The sequence below is a fragment of the Medicago truncatula genome, chromosome 3 (assembly GCF_003473485.1).
Source record: "Medicago truncatula cultivar Jemalong A17 chromosome 3, MtrunA17r5.0-ANR, whole genome shotgun sequence".
Classification (NCBI taxonomy): Eukaryota; Viridiplantae; Streptophyta; class Magnoliopsida; order Fabales; family Fabaceae; genus Medicago; species Medicago truncatula.
The window spans coordinates 44995166-45011466 of record NC_053044.1 but is presented as its reverse complement, the minus strand read 5'-3'; the positions used below and the strand labels follow the sequence as shown (position 1 = coordinate 45011466).

Sequence of the window (16301 nt, the reverse complement as noted above, 5' to 3'; positions counted from 1 at the left end):
CAAACTACGTTTTGCGTAGCTACCGTAGTATATGGAGTGCAAAGTTTGTTGTCCTAAGAGTGTAAAAATGGTGTATTGGTTCGTGTGAAAACATAAAGGTTTAGACCAAAAAGGGCGTTATGATGGTTCTGTGTTGATGAACCACTTGGTGAATTTGAGAGTTTTTGACCTTTGGTGAATAATAGGAAGCAGTGTGAGTTCTTCTTGACACTGATTCTATTGTTACTGCTTTAAACACACCATTGCACTGCACATTTCGGTCATGGAAGATAACATTGTTTGGAGGTTAGAAAAAGATGCAATTTATTCGGTTTGAAGTGAACATTATTTTTGCATTGAAAATGACAGTGTTTCGGACCAACTAAAGTATAGATGGTAGTTGGAATACAATTTGGCTATCCAAAATTCTGCCGTAAGTAAAAAATTCAATTTGGCGAATTTGTTGTAATTTTTTTCCTATGAGTATGAGACTCATTGGTCGTGGTGTTCAATGTCCACCAAATTGTGCAATCTGTGATAGAAGAACCCAATTGTTTTTTTTTTTCAGTTGTAATAAGAGTATGCAATGTTGGCAAAGAATGGGGGGATGTGGTAAAAAATAAATGAGGTACTCGATACTAACTAATACCTTGGTCACTCATAATGTGTTATCTGCTATGCATAATCTTAATAAAGCTCAACAAGAATTATTTGGTGTTATGTTTTGGAGTCGTTAGTATTATATAACATTGATACGAGATCAACGTAAAAGAAGTACATATTCACTTAAAATTTCACTTCGTAGTCATAAGTAAAGAAAATTTGTCAATCTCAAGACAGACATTTTACAATCTCAAGATCAATTTGTCAATTTGCAAAAATCAATAATAATTTGACAGAATGCTTACAATTTTAAAGAAAATTTAACATATTCATTAACTTTAATTTTTAGTATAATTAATTATTACAACGACAATATAGGTTAATGACTTCAAGTAGTCCTGAACTCCATGTGGTCCTACACTGCCGTGACCTATAGTACTGAGAATGAGTGATGATCACTGTTGTGTTCCAGTCCCCCCTACCACCATGACCACTGATATTGTCATATTGGCTCGGTGCAATTCATCTGTCTCTACTCTCCAAATTGCAATTATAATAATACTCCCAAAATATATATATATATATATATATATATATATATATATATATATATATATATATTAAAATAATAATACCCTACCTTTCGATATTTTCATTATAAAGTTCTTGACAACAACATTGGGACACTAGATTATAACATGGTGTCGTCAGTTTCCTACTTTGTCCTTATTTTATATCTGTTACATCATACTTCCAAACTCCTCTAAGTAACATCCCCAAATTTATGCTCTATTTTTTTCTTTTCTTCATATAATAATACAACTTTTTCTATCTTGCTTTGCCTAACTCATCACTTTGTACTTTTTGTTTTAGTTCTTGTTCTTCTCTTCCAAGTTTAAGAGTGTTCTAGAAGTGTTTTTGTGTAGCAAAAATGTATAGAGAAAATGGTCTTCTTTTCCCATGGTCTTATCTACATAATTTCTCTCAAGAGCTTCATCAACTTGAAGACTACTGCAGAAACCAGAAGTTCAATGCTTCAATGGTGCTTTCTCATTTCTCTATCTCACCTTTTCTTTGATGGGTTTTTCATTATATTCAATAAATTTTAAAACTTTACAGTTGGGTCACTCTGTATTCAATAATAAATATTTTATTTATTTATAATTTATAAGTTTTATTCCTTGTTTGGCGGTTGATAATTTAGTATGAAGTTCAAGAAAAAAAAATATAACTAAACTGTTTTTAATGTTTCATTTGATGTTTGGTCCTTCCTTTCTGTCTGAATGTTTTTTTTGTGATAGTAGTAGCACAAGTGGAAACAGCTGGATTTGTGTTCATGTGCTAGATCTGAAAAAGTAATAGAAAATGAAATAAAATTGAGCATAAAAGGGAAATATTCCCTTTATGTGATAGTTCCGTGTTGTATAATCTTCCTTCTATTTATTTATGAGTTTCTAGTGTGAAGTGTGAAATCTTAGTGGGGTTTGTCTTTTTTTTTTGTGCTGCACTGAGGGAGATTAAAGAGGAAAAAGCTTTTTATTCGCTTGCCTCCTTTAAAATAAGGATAGAAAATAAAAAGTGTAGAGAAAGGGATTTGGTAATGCTTAACTCAATCATTTAATTATAGATAGTTGTAGAAAGGTTTTTGCTATTTCTGTTCCTGTTAAATTAATGATGAAAGTGGTCAGTGAGAATTTCAAATGATGGTTTTGAGGCTAGGTCTTTGGTTTAGTGGCTTGACTAATCCACCTTCTCATTTTGGTCAAAGGAAGAGCATCCAACTTGAGTGTAGAGATTTACAAGGATGGTTAGGATTTTAAGCATTTGCAGTTTAAGTATTTTGATATGTTTATATTTGTTTTTGAACAAGATGCTTCTAAGCTAGTTATTGCTTTATATAGCTTTCATTTATGCAAAGCTTATGCTAGACAGTGTGAATATTGGTTTGTGCCTATGTGGTGTGTTATTCCTATTCTATTCTGTTTTGATGATTTCTACTGAAAAAATTAAAAGTACAAACTCCTTTTCTTCTTGATATGTACTGTTTGGATAATAAATACTTGAGTCCAAATTTCCTAGACCTGAGAATTTATACATTTCTTAGATTGTGCTTGAAACTTTCTGAAAGCATTTCTCAGTTCTTTTACTGACATCCTTTTTTCCTGTCGCCTCACTATCACAGATAGATTCTCTCTTTATCTTCCTCCTACTTGTTTTTCTTTTCTTCTCTTTTTACAAAAGTTGAAAAACAGTGTCTGTATCATATATGGTCTGATTCGCATCAATAAGGCGTGCTTTAATACATCTTTTAATCTCTTTTTTGTTTATGGATATGACTTTTTTAATGCAGAGTGACCTTGTTCAGTTTTCTGCAATGTCCGAATATGATTTTGCAGCAGAGGGAGATCTGTTCAAAGCACCCGAACCGATGATCGAAGAGTCGGGCATTGACCTTGATCCCATGACAGCAGCCATCTCAATGATATCTTGTGGCGAAGACGTAAAGTCCACAGATATTTCTATTCTTCAAAATGAACAGCTTCTCAGCGATGTATTCTATGATTGCAAAAAGGATCTATTTGAGAAGGCGGGAATGGAGTCACCACTCTCTGAGATTCTAGAAATCAAGGTTCCATTACTGAACATTGACGAGAACATAATTCAAGAAAACAAGCCACTTCCTGATATGCCATTATTACTGAAGAGCGTTAGCTCAGGAAGTTTAAGTTCGATGGATTGGATGCATGGATCTGCTGCAATGAAGCCTGCTTTCCTTGGTATCTCAGGAATAGATTTTGATGCGGTTTATGGCATGCGAAGATCATTTAGTGAAGGAGATATAAAGGTATAATAATTTAAAGCCCAACTTTTCACATCCAGAAATAGGATAATTTATCAGTTTATCCTATAAATTGTGGATCCTTGTATGGAGTCACAAACAATTTCTACTTTTAAGGTGTTCCTAGGTATTTATTCCTCTCATTCGGATGGTTTCTGTTTTTGTGACAGACTTTTGGCAATGCTAATATGAACGTTGTCCAATCTCCCGTGGAGAGGCCGTTTTTTACCAGTAACTGCAGCAGTGAGGAGCGCTTGCAAAAGCTCTCTAGATACAGGAACAAGAAGACAAAGAGGAATTTCGGGAGGAAAATCAAGGTAGTTAATTATAAGCCTGCACATTTTCAAATATGTGAGAATTGAACATGAATAAAAAGCCTTGAAAATGTTATTTTGTAAATTCTTCCTGCTTAGAACATGACCTAAATCATTACCTACTTTTGAAGCTACTAACCATTGCAATTTTCCGTTGCTCTTCATATGATGATTTGGGTTGGTTTCAGTATGCTTGCAGGAAGGCTCTAGCTGACAGTCAACCAAGAGTCCGTGGAAGATTTGCAAAGAATGAAGAAACTGATCAGGCAAAGAAGGAATGAATGATGTAATCATGTTTAACCAAGTAGCTTTATGTGACCAAGACATATATATGAATGACAGACTCAGCATAATATGTGCTTGGAATTGGATTATATACTCCTGTGTGTGTACACACTTGGTGGAGGAGTTGTATAAACTGAACAAATAATTGCCAAATATAGTAGATGTCAAATTTCGTAGGGTAGTTTCAAATCTTATCTGCTGTATTAAGGTCTCTGTAGACGGTAATGAGTAGTCGGAGCTCTAGATGTGTAAATAGGTTTTTTAAATAAGAGAAGGTGGCAAAAAAATGCTCCCATCCTATGTTCATGTATATGATCAAACATATCCTATGCTTGTCAAATTAAATCTATTATATATCTAAAATATATATGCTTGCCAAATTACAGTATCTTGAAAAATGCTAGGTTCAAAATTGAGAAACATACTTGAACTGGTATGTATATATTTATTGGTTAGGATCTGTGGATCCGCGGTATTAAAATAGTACAGCTTTTAACTTGATTAAGTTAGTTAAGCTAAATTGGATAAAAATGTGATTGCAACCAAGAACGATGAACATACATTAAAAAAAAATCACAGTAAGTTGCATAACAATACAAGTATGTGAGTTTTACTGTGTTCATTGCGTCAATTCAAATGCTAGAAGTCCAATCAATTAATAAGTGATGAGATCCAATCAATTATGTGTGACTTATCTGATATTCAAATTTATTTTTTAATTTAAAATGCATGATAAATTGTGTTTTTACGGATTCTTTAATTAATAAAGCATTCATTCAACAAGTTCTCGTACGTAGTTGCTAAAATGCTCGTCTATGTTAGTTGATTCAAGTACGTTGGGAATCAATTCACAACACTAAATATTGCAATGATCAACTTCTTAGCATGATTTAAGTTATTTACTTATTAGATCATTTCATATCAATGAAAAAATGAATTAATTGTTTATTAGAACTGACACTTGATCAATTGAAGGTAGTGTGTGGTGTTATCTTGTGTTATTAATGAGTCAATAATTATTGTTTATAATAGATTATTTGAGTATGTTTTATTTAGATTTTATGTTTTTTATTTACTTTTTATAACTATTTCAATTGCAAGTTATTTAATTTCAGGAACAAATATTTGAAAGATTTAGTCTTGGAGCAAAAGAAAGGAGATTTTGAGCTGATTCAGACCAAAAATATAAAGATTCTGTGAAAAAATATCAGGCATGGCCGCGCTGGACAGCGGTGTGGCCCCGCCATCAAAGTTTGAAGCTTATTGGCCAAAGTCATAAAGTTGGCACGGCCCGTACCACCACCACAACACTTCTTTTTATGCTTTTGCTTCTCCGACAAGCTGCCTATTTAGTTTATTTCTGACCTAAAGTTTGTGGTTTCTTGTGGAACATTTTATTGATGTATTTCTTGGGGCTTAAGTAGTTGTAGACTATAAATAGAGTACCTAGCAAACATATTGAATCATCTTTTGTTCTTGGAAATTATAAGTGACAAATGTTTCTTTGAATAAAAGTTCTCCTTTTTATTTTATGTTCTTCTTCTTCTTCTATATGTCTACAATGAACATGAGTGAGTAGACTTCTTTGTCTTCAGATTGTTGAATGAATCTAATGACCTAATCCCTATCAAACCAAGCCTCGAACCCTAATTTTATGTAAATTTATTGTCTAATCTAATTCACCGTTTTTATAATCAAATCCATAAAATCATCATCCATACCAAAGTAAAAAAGCAAACAAAAATCACTTATTATTCTTTAAAAGTTTGCAACTCAAACTCATTGATTTGTATTAATGAGGTTCTTTTACTATCAAATCCCTAAAACGATGAATGTCTCTGATTCACTCTTTTTTCTCTCCTCTTTCGCGCAAAGATAAAAACAGTGTAGTTGCTACTACTCATGGAATTGTTACTAAAGCTGCAAACAATGATATAAAATCCAGAAACCGTGTGGTTTTCTCTCCTCTTTTATAGATCTGAAATTTTTGTCACCGTGCGGTTGTCGTTGAGGTAATGTCGCCGTCGTTGAGTTCGTCTTTGGCGTTGTTGTTGCGTTCTCCTATTTCCGTCAAAATCCAGAAAGATGCACAAAGCAAGGATCGAACAATGATTTGAGTTTGTTTGGGTTTGATTTGAGTTTATTTGGGTTTTTTATTTTCTGATTTCCCATATCATCTTCCTAATTGGTTTAGTTTCAATCCTTCTCCATTGATGGTATAATGATTCATTTATTTTTGTTATTTGCTGGATTCATCCGAAAATGATGGTTATTTGCTGGATTTTTTTTAAGCTGGTATAGTGGTGATGATTTCTTTACGGGAACCAAAAATGATGATGATGGTACAACGGTGTTTTAGAAGTGGGGTTGATGGTTGTTTTTGAATTTTTTATGGGTTTTGTATGATGTTGTTGAATGTGATGTTAAACATGATGAACTAGAGTGAGGAAGAAGATGAAGAAAATAAATATTACAGTAGCCACTTAGGATTTGCCACGTAGACTATTATTTTGACGGATTGGATTTATTTGGCAAACAGAGGAAAAAGTGAGGGACTTAAACGTACGTTATATTAATTATAGGACCAAAATGAAAACTTGAAATTATTTAATGGACCAATGAATCTAATAACCCATAATATTTTAATTCGCAAGAATAGCCTCTATTTTTTAAAAAAAAAACAAATTAAAAAAATGGACACTTTTAATCTTCCAAAATAGTTCCTGTAAAATGCATATAGGGACTAAAAGTGAATAAATATACCAACTTTTTATTTTAGTTCCTCTAAATTTTTCTATTCAAATCACTAAATATGTTTTTGGTGCCTATAAATATACCAACTTTTCGTTTTAATCCCTCTAAAAAATTTCTTCAACTTTTAGTCCTATCAAATTTTGGGTTAAATATGTTCTTGGTCCTTATAAATATATCAACTTCTCATTTTAGTCCCTCTAAAATTTTCCTTCAACTTTTAGTCCATATAAAATTTTCAATCGTTGCTTTTGATCTTTATTTTTAAGTCGATTTTTGTATTTTTTTTTTAATGAAATTGTGAAGAAATGTATGGAATATTGGATTTTAATAAAATATGGTTGAAAACCTCCATCTTATTGGATTTTATAATCCAAATAGGACACCAAGAAAAAAGGAGGATGAAAAATAACTTAAAAAAAATCCAACCCGACTTAGGTCTAACTTAGGCAAGATCATAAGTTTCTAAAATTGATTTGACATATTTCCACCCTTAATTGTGTCAACACAACATGACAAAATTTCCAATAATATGATTAGGTAGGATCCGAAAATCTATACACGAACAAAAAAAAAAAAAAGGGTTATACACCCTAATTCACTCCAAAATTTTAGTATTAGAGAGGAAAAATGGAGACGAACATATAGACCATTTTTTACATAAAGAAGAACCATGTCCAAGTAATTTGCTCACATCTATACTCGATTATGTCTAGACTCTTTGCTTTACGGAACGTTACTCTCGCCACCACTGACGTCATGTGGTCAACTTATCATCACCCCTTGCTTTTATATACTCCCTCATTTCTAGACATCACTTACTTTTTTTCACATTTCTTAAAAAAAGTTGTCTGTGTATTTAATGTGTCTATTTTGTGTGATAATATTATAAAATTGTCTTTTATTTGTATGTGTATTAAATTTGACATTTCATATTTCAAGACAAGATAGTTGTATTAATTAGGCGTATATTTAGGAAATAGGGACAAAAATAAAATCAAATGGATGCTTAGATACAGGGACGGAGAATCTTTTAAGAAAATATTATCTTAGTAATTAAGAAAACAAATATTAATAACAATACCTTAAAATTCATGCGGTCAAACTTAGTATGAAAATATACTTTTCAATACAATAATTACTTTTTTATTTTTTTGTTCCTCCACAGATGTACTAAAGGAAAGTACTCTTTTAGTTTTAATGAAACCAATTGTTTTGGTCATTCTTGTTTAGTAGCTTATTCTTTTGAACTGCATCTTGGTGGCTATCGTTCTTGCTTAATACAACATTCCATTTTCAAACCAAGAGCCAATAGGCAATGGAAAATTGAAAAAAGTCAACCTATTTTTCTCTCTACATTCAAAATAATTTTTCTAAACAAAATAATTTGAGTTGTTCAGATTAAATACATAAAACAAAAACATAATATTTTGAGTTGTTCAGACTTCAGAAAATAAGATTGTGAAAGCGCGTATATTCCATGTTTCAAAAATCACTCACAAATGCATCCATCCATCAAAATCAAATTACATAATACTATTACTAAGTCTGATACTAATAATTTACATTCCAACAAAATTAACCTCAACAAAAATTACTATAAATATTTGATTCAAACGAACACATTTTTGCAAGTACACTGGGGTGATGGTGGTAGCTAAACTCCCAAATATCAAAACATGGACGGAAAACCAAGGACAGCAGCATCGTCATTTCAAAACCATAGCAAATTATGCAACGAAATCTAAGTACAAAAGCTTATAGTATATAGACAAACCATGTACATAATAATAAAAAATAAAAAATAAAAAGAGAGAGAAAAACCATGTTTCACATACGATATAAAGACACATCAAAATAAATCATCTCTCTTGGAAATCTTTTCATAACCCAAATTCAAAAACCCAATGCTTCCATGTTTGCAACTTTAACATAACACATGCATGAAATGAAATCAGCCCACGTTGTCAAACCAAAATGCCATAAGCAACCTCACGACTTTGAAAGAAAGAAAGAAGAATTTGCATCACAACCACAGGTGAGTATTAGGAGATACATGTTGGATGATTATGACTGGGTGAGTTTCAGCGCAAGTGGACTAAAATGGTTGACACATTTGGGTTGCGTGACAACAAGTGGAATTTTGGAGAATGCACCAAAATTTATTGTTAAGAAACCTCTCTGCAATTCCCAATTGAAATGCACCAAGAATTCAATTGGTAATAACAATAGCAAAATGCATAACCAATATGCAATGAACCATAATACAAAATATAGAAACTTTTTTGAAAATCATTGATGTTTTTCCACTTAAATAAAAGAAAAATCACACATCTGAGGTGGCAACCAAAGATAAAACGAAGGGTGTTATAAAAGTTAACAAACTAACAAACCTTATGAATCCCAAGAAGAAGAAGAAGAACATTCGTCCTCCACAATGGTAAGCTCCATATGAGTTAAATTGAGAAATTGAGTAGTGTCTTGATGTTGTAGTGTGACTTGTGTGCGAAGAAACTCCACATTGTTCAATGGAAAACAAGAAGAAATGGAGGAAGAAGAGTCAGAAATGTGGGCTTTGAGCAAATTGGGGAAGGGTTTTATCATATCTGCAGCAGCAGCAGCAGCAGCAGCGTTATGATCATCATCAGCGGTAACATTTTTGATGAGTAAATCCTCAAGAAGCGGACATACGGAGAGAATCTTAATAAGAAATTGAAGCTTTGGAAAATGAACCCTTGTGAAGTGGAGTTTTTTGAGGTTGGGCAAATTAGTACGAGAGTTGTGAATCTTAATAGTTAAGGCCCCATTCCCATTCCCATTCAAATTCAAAACAACAAGAGTTGAACAAATTAGAATCTTCTGAGTCAAGTAAATGGGGGTAGTGGGAGAATCTTCTGATACATTATATAAATATTAATATAGGTCTAAATTTAAATAAGATTTTAGTTCCTCCAATTATAGTGTTTTTTTTTTAAACATTGATTTAGTCCTTGTAAATTAAAAAATTGTTGCTCTTACTCTATGCCATTAGCTTATTGAGACACATGGCATGAGTTTATTAAAAAAAATGGTTTGTCTAACATGGCATGAGACACATGTTTAAACAACTAAAAGTAAAAAAAAATATTATCGAAAGTTACATATTTAATATTAAATGTACAAGTTTCAATATAAATTTACTATTTTAAACTTTTTATCATGTGCAAATTTAGACAAATTGTGAGCTTATGTAGACAAATTGTCTAACATCTAGTGCATGCTACAACCATACACCACCCATAAGGATATATGTTATTATTAATAACTGCGGCACTAATGATTATTTTACAATTATTCCATGTTATATTTGGACAATGTCTCTTGAAGTTACAAGGTCAAGTTTTTACCAATGAGAAGACACCTCTTAGAATTATTCCTTCTATTTTGATAAGACAAAAATATTATACCATGTGCTTTCACTTTGACAACAAATTACTAATAAAACAGAATCATTAATTAGGAAATTCAGTTTTATTTAATTTCATGACGAGAAGATTTTTATTTAAGTAATACAACAATTGTATAATTTTGCCAATTTAATAATGGGTACTGATTCCTACATGTCTAGGTATTTAAAAAATGTTTACTTTATTTTATATGTGTTAATAATTTTACTAAATTCAGTTAATTTCATCCGCTTATGCATCTATTGATTTACAGGTACTTAAAATATGTTTTTTTATTCTATTTGTGTGCATCTATTAAGATATTCGTCACGTACTGGTCTGTGTTCAATTTTATTTGCGAATACCATGCATATCAAATTTTGTTCATCCTTAATTATATGTTCAACCCAAAAAATGCCAGATAAATACACTAATATACATAAAAATACAGCACCAATAAAAGATGAGCTGAAGCCAAATAAGATAAATCTAATATAAGAAAACTTCTTAGGTGAAAATGCACCTAAAAATTAATTCTTACAAATAACCAATTAAAAATTACAACACATTAAAATAATAAAATTGATCCTTCAAAAACAAAATTACATATTATCTCATTATTATTGCTATTGATTTTTTATTTCCTTTCTTTAACAAAGTAGCATCACAACAGATCCCTAAAAAAAAACAATGGACTCAATCATCCTCTCCTCCTCCAATTTACAATAGTTTCCTCACAAATTATCATTTTATCCACTGTCTTTGTATTTTGTTATAATATTTTAATCTGGCTTTGTTAACAATAAGATAAGGTAAAAAAAAACAATACAAAAAAATTATGTCTATCATCATGATAAAAACAAATAAACCCAACTAATTTCATTTTTATTATGTTGGTGAGAAATTTATTTGATGATATGTTCAATTACAAAGATAAAAACAAATAAACCATAACTAATAAACGATATCGGTATTCATTGACAAAGAAAAACAAGAATAATTGTTTTCTCTCTAGTTTTTCCCCAAATCACTTAACCCGCATTTTAAGTTGGAAGACTTCACTTCACAACATGACAACAAGACAACAAGTGTTTCATTAGTGACTTTGCATTTGGGCTCTCTATCCAGAGCAATTATGTGGCATTGGTCAAAATGCAGCTTGCGAACTGGAACTCTATGGCAGATACATCATAATGCATCATGGTAAAGCTAGCCAGTGAAGATAAGCATGATGGGACAAGGACCATAGGCTGCCAAGTGTATTTTTCATTGTGTTTGAATCCAAGCATCTCTCAACGATAAAATAAATAAAACAAAAACCATCTGTGAACACCACCATTCATGGTTTTGGATAGCACTAAAACTATATCTTGGTTGTGGCTAGAATCAAATTAATGTAAACACATTTTCAATATTATCGCCGTGATTTTCGGATATCAAGTTATTGATTAGCGTTGACTGCGCAATTTTTATCTCACCCCCGAGCTTTTATTTTTTCCAAGAAAAAGATCGAATAAACCCTATATTTCAATATTATTCCCTTGTTGCAATATTCTTTTGAAAATATTGTAGTTGAATGTGTGTAAATTTTTTAGGCATAAAATATATTTTATGTTAGTTATTTTTTTGTAAAATTTTATTAAGGACTGAGTTAATAGTCGTGCGGTCCGACAAATGACTTACTGGTTCGACTACTAACTCAGTGACTTAGTGCCTTGACCGAATCGATCACCGGTCCAGAATTTAAAACACCGGTCTACCTCCATAAGGTTGAGAAGATCTAGAATTGCGGTGGCCCTAACCACAACCAAGATTATAAAGTATACATTAATAGTTAAAATGGTATATAATGATTAGATGAAGACAAATGAAAACCCAAATAAATTCTTAATATTTAGGTTAGTAGACTTTTACCCCCTGCCATATAGGCGAAATGTGGTTTACCTCCTGTAAAAAAAAAGTCTGGAGATCCCCCCTTGTAATTTAAAAAGATTCTTTGGTTTTAAACCCTCGGTGCATATGACTCTGCATAAATTAAAGGGTTGATAGGCTTTTACCCCTGCTATATAGAAAAATTTTGGTTTACCCCCTGCTACATCAGCGAAAATGCACAGTCTTACGCACCGAGGGTCCAAAACCAAAGAATCTTTAAATTCCAAGGGGGGATCTCCAAACTTTTTTTTTTACAAGGGGTAAACCACATTCTGCCTATATGGCAGGGGGTAAAAACCTATTAACCTTTAATATTCTTTTTCCTTTCAAAAAATAATAATATTTTTTATGCTCTTCATCTAAGTTAAAGCAGTGATCAATGTAATTTATAATTTTTTCATAAAATAATAGAATGTTACAAAATTTTATGTGGCTCTTTAATAAGGTTAAAATTTACAATCAAATTGTATTTCTAACATATATAATATTTATTCTAATGTGACATGCATGACTAAAATAATCATATTTAATGCATGAAAATTGAGAAAAATACATATTCTTTTCAAGATATATTAATGGTTCATGAAAGTAGTTGCCGATGATGTTTGTGATTGAAATGCATGACTCCACGAGTCATGTTTATTTCATGATAATGATACTAATAAATTATATTGAGTAAAAATGTATTTTAGATAAAATAATAAGGGTAAAATTGGAAGAAAAAATGATAAGCTACAAGTTAAAGCTCAAACACTACTTGAAATAACGTCTGGAAAATAAGCCAATAAAATAAATTATAAGCTCGTGGTAAAAAGACCGTTACCAAACAAGATTTTTTTGTCAGACGAGCTTAGAACAACCACTGAAGCTTAAAACAAAAAATATAAAATAAATGTGACCCATGCGTTTGATATGCTAAAAAGTAAGTATTAGATAAAACAACACAAGATAAAATAGCAAAGCACATGATAAACTTTTATGATATTGAATGATTTTTGATTTTATACGATTTTTTATGGACAAAATACTATTTTTGACATTTTAAACAACTTGTATTTAGGACCAAAAAAAAAAACTTGTATTAGATAAAACAACTTGTAAAAAAAAAAAACAACTTGTATTTAGGACAAAAGATAGAGACGTGGCTTAGTGAGGACAAGAATGTCCGTATTTGTAATTTCTCATGCCTTTAGTTTGTCATGGTTCTGAGATAGTTTTACAAAACAAACATTATATAAATTGTTTCATTTTATCCTTTATTTTTTAGCATATCAAATGCACTCCAAAGAAATTCATAGACACATAAAAAGAAGTGTCATTCCCACCCTTGCTCTCTCACACACACAACTTTATTGAGGAATAAAGAAGCACACAACTTTATTGAGGAATAAAGAAGTTAAGAAGTTACACTTATGCCACCCAACCATTGCTCACAAACACACACACAATCGCCCTATCACCATCATCTTCTTCCATTCTCATCGGATAATGGACAACTTATTTCTCACAAAGCAATCAACTACAGTACAGGCATAAATAACAAGAGATTGGTTGGGTACAAACCTAACACTTCAATTTTAGGCACACACACAAAAGCAAGAAAAAGTTAATAGAAAATAAAATTATAATATATCAATTGATTTGACTAAATACTTTTTATTTAATTTTGTTAGTTTTATGTGAGTATCTGACCAAAATTGAGATGTTGGGTATATGTCCAAGCAAGACTTTCTCAAATAAGAAATCAATTTAAACTTTCTGCAATAAAAAATTACAATGTGAGCTACCACCATTTCAAAATAGATCTTTAGTAGGTTGATTTAATTGAATTTAGTAAATTTTTACGACAAAGGGACAATTTTCATGCCCCTGTGCATGGGATATTAACATTGTAGAATAACTTATACAAGACAAGATGGAATATTTTATACTAAGATTCTATGACTTTTATTGTGATAAGTTTAAAATCCAGTAAAAAAAAAGTGATAAGTTTATAATAGTCATTTTTCATAATATAAAATAAATTGAATTTTATCAAAATTTGTATATATAGAATTGTAAAAAGGTAAACGAGTACTATACAAGATTTTCACATGACAAAATCATTGCCTACCTAATAATCTGATCTGGTTTTAAATTTTGTAAACACTATACGCCTTTGGTAGAAGAAAAAAAATACACCTAAATTAACAAACCCTCAACTATGAAAAGTTGTCAATAATCAGATCAGATTAAGGCTAAAAATATGTGATTTGCTATATGTTTAAAAGTCTATTTCATATGAATATATTTAATCAAGTAACCTCGTATATATTTAAATAGACTAATGAATTAACATACAAATGAGATTAAACTCACTTTTATATTTAACATGACCTTTTAAAAAATTTAATCATATTTCAATTATATTTTATAATAATACACATTTATAACTAAGTATAAAATTAATATAATAATAATTAAAAAAAATATATTTATTTGAGTAGGTGGTCTCGTAAGTCTAAAAGACCTTCTTTTTTTTTTATGACATGAGACTTCTTTTTTAGTTAAATAAGTTTTTTTTTTTAAAAATCTTATCTTAAAAATAAAGTATATAATCTAATTTGAACCCGACGTAAATTAAATTGTTGCCCTATTTGTACATAATTTAACCTAGTAGCATCCTTAGTGTGTGTTTGGTTCAGCTTTGGATAGAATTGATTATACCAGAATTGATTATGACATAATTGATTTTGAGATAATTGATTTTTGTTTAGATACAATAATGTAGAATTGATTAAACGAACTAAATGTTGTTTGGATGGTTTTGATCAAAATTGTTTTTGAATATATAATTACTAAAATTGACATAACTAAATACAAATAGTTGGACATAGTTAAATGTGTATGTAGATAAATACGAAATGTATATATATATATATATATATATATATATATATATATATATATATATATATTTTGGGTACAAATGTAGATATATTATTTAATTTAATAAATAATTTTTTATATATTAATTTAAAAAATAATAAATACGATCATTAAACCAGTATCACTGGTTAAATAATGGCAAGAAAGAAAATTAGCATTCATGCTACATGATTATACAACTCGTTTTATTCAACACAGCTGCCCAAAAAAAATTGTAGACGCGGCAAAAATTCGTGTTGGACAATACATAATTTGTGAAAGGCGAAAGAAGGAAATAAGAATTAATGAAGGGCAATGTTGAAAAGTAACGAGCTCTAATAACCAAAGTATACAATTAAATGTAGAATTGATTCTACCAAATTCAAAAACTAGGATTCCTAGCTTCAAAGAGAATTGCTTTTGGAGAGGAGAATTGCTTTTGAAAAACCAAAACAAACATGTGTGAAATTGCTTTTTTCACTTTTGGGGATGTAGAATTGCTTCTAGACTAGACTAACAAGAAGCTGAACCAATGCAACCGGAAAACATCGCGAGAAATAATATAGGCTCCATATATCATCTATCTACACACTTACGTGTAAAAATAATTGTTTACGCACCCCTCCAAGTAATTTAATCAAGCCACACTCGTCTATTTGTATGTTTGGATTGGCGTCGTATTTAGACAAAATCGCGTTGAAAACCATGGCAACACAGAAGCTTGATATACTAGCTTCAGAATTTCCACAACCACCATGCTTTGCGAAGCGGTATTGGTTTGGCAAACACTTATCCAACGGAGGTTTAAGCAATGCCAGTTTCGAGAGTTTAGACTCTTTGCTCTCCGCTGAAAGACAAAGTTACCGAGGTCATGGTCAACAGATCGTCATCCCATTGCTTTCTTCTTCCCGTACCTGCTGACTTTTTTTTTTTTATCTCTTTTAATTTGAAAAGAAAAATGATACTCCATTCCTTTAGTTCTTGTACTACTATAAATTTGTACTTACCATAAATAAGAATAATGATACCATTAATTGTTTTTGTCGTTCTGGTTTAGTACTGCACAGTTTCTTCTTTTGAACTCGGTACAGTGCTTTTTATTTAAATTTAACTCAATCATAAATTAGACACCATGCGCAGCGCACCAACAAATTTGCTTGCTTAATTGCTGTATATGGCTAGGCAATGAAAAATAGACAAAAGTCAACCTCTTTTTTTCTCTACAATCAAAATAATTTTCCAAGATCAATGAGTCACGGACTCATG

General features: G+C 30.8%; 1 protein-coding gene across 2 annotated transcripts; it reads left to right on the top strand.

Moving 5' to 3' along the window:
• The first annotated feature begins 1314 nt into the window (after positions 1 to 1314).
• Positions 1315 to 4385, top strand: LOC11446456 (uncharacterized). 2 transcript variants are annotated; one of them, XM_003602186.4, is made up of 4 exons: positions 1315 to 1624; positions 2933 to 3427; positions 3592 to 3738; positions 3924 to 4385. In XM_003602186.4, exons 1-4 carry the CDS (start codon positions 1514 to 1516, stop codon positions 4014 to 4016), a joined length of 846 nt encoding a protein of 281 aa, XP_003602234.1. In that variant the 5' UTR covers positions 1315 to 1513; the 3' UTR covers positions 4017 to 4385. The 2 variants fall into 2 exon arrangements, with proteins under 2 accessions (XP_003602234.1, XP_013461417.1); XM_013605963.3 differs by lacking the exon at positions 1315 to 1624 and adding an exon at positions 1924 to 2389.
• The last annotated feature ends 11916 nt before the right edge of the window (positions 4386 to 16301 follow it).

What these genes read in the sequence shown, in the direction of transcription:
- LOC11446456 (XM_003602186.4), top strand. Translation starts at nt 1,514, where the DNA reads ATGTATAGAGAAAATGGTCTTCTTTTCCCATGGTCTTATCTACATAAT. An exon ending in TTAGTGAAGGAGATATAAAG is followed by an intron (nt 3,428 to 3,591) that starts GTATAATAATTT and finishes TTTTTGTGACAG; the next exon opens with ACTTTTGGCAATGCTAATAT. An exon ending in ATTTCGGGAGGAAAATCAAG is followed by an intron (nt 3,739 to 3,923) that starts GTAGTTAATTAT and finishes GGTTGGTTTCAG; the next exon opens with TATGCTTGCAGGAAGGCTCT.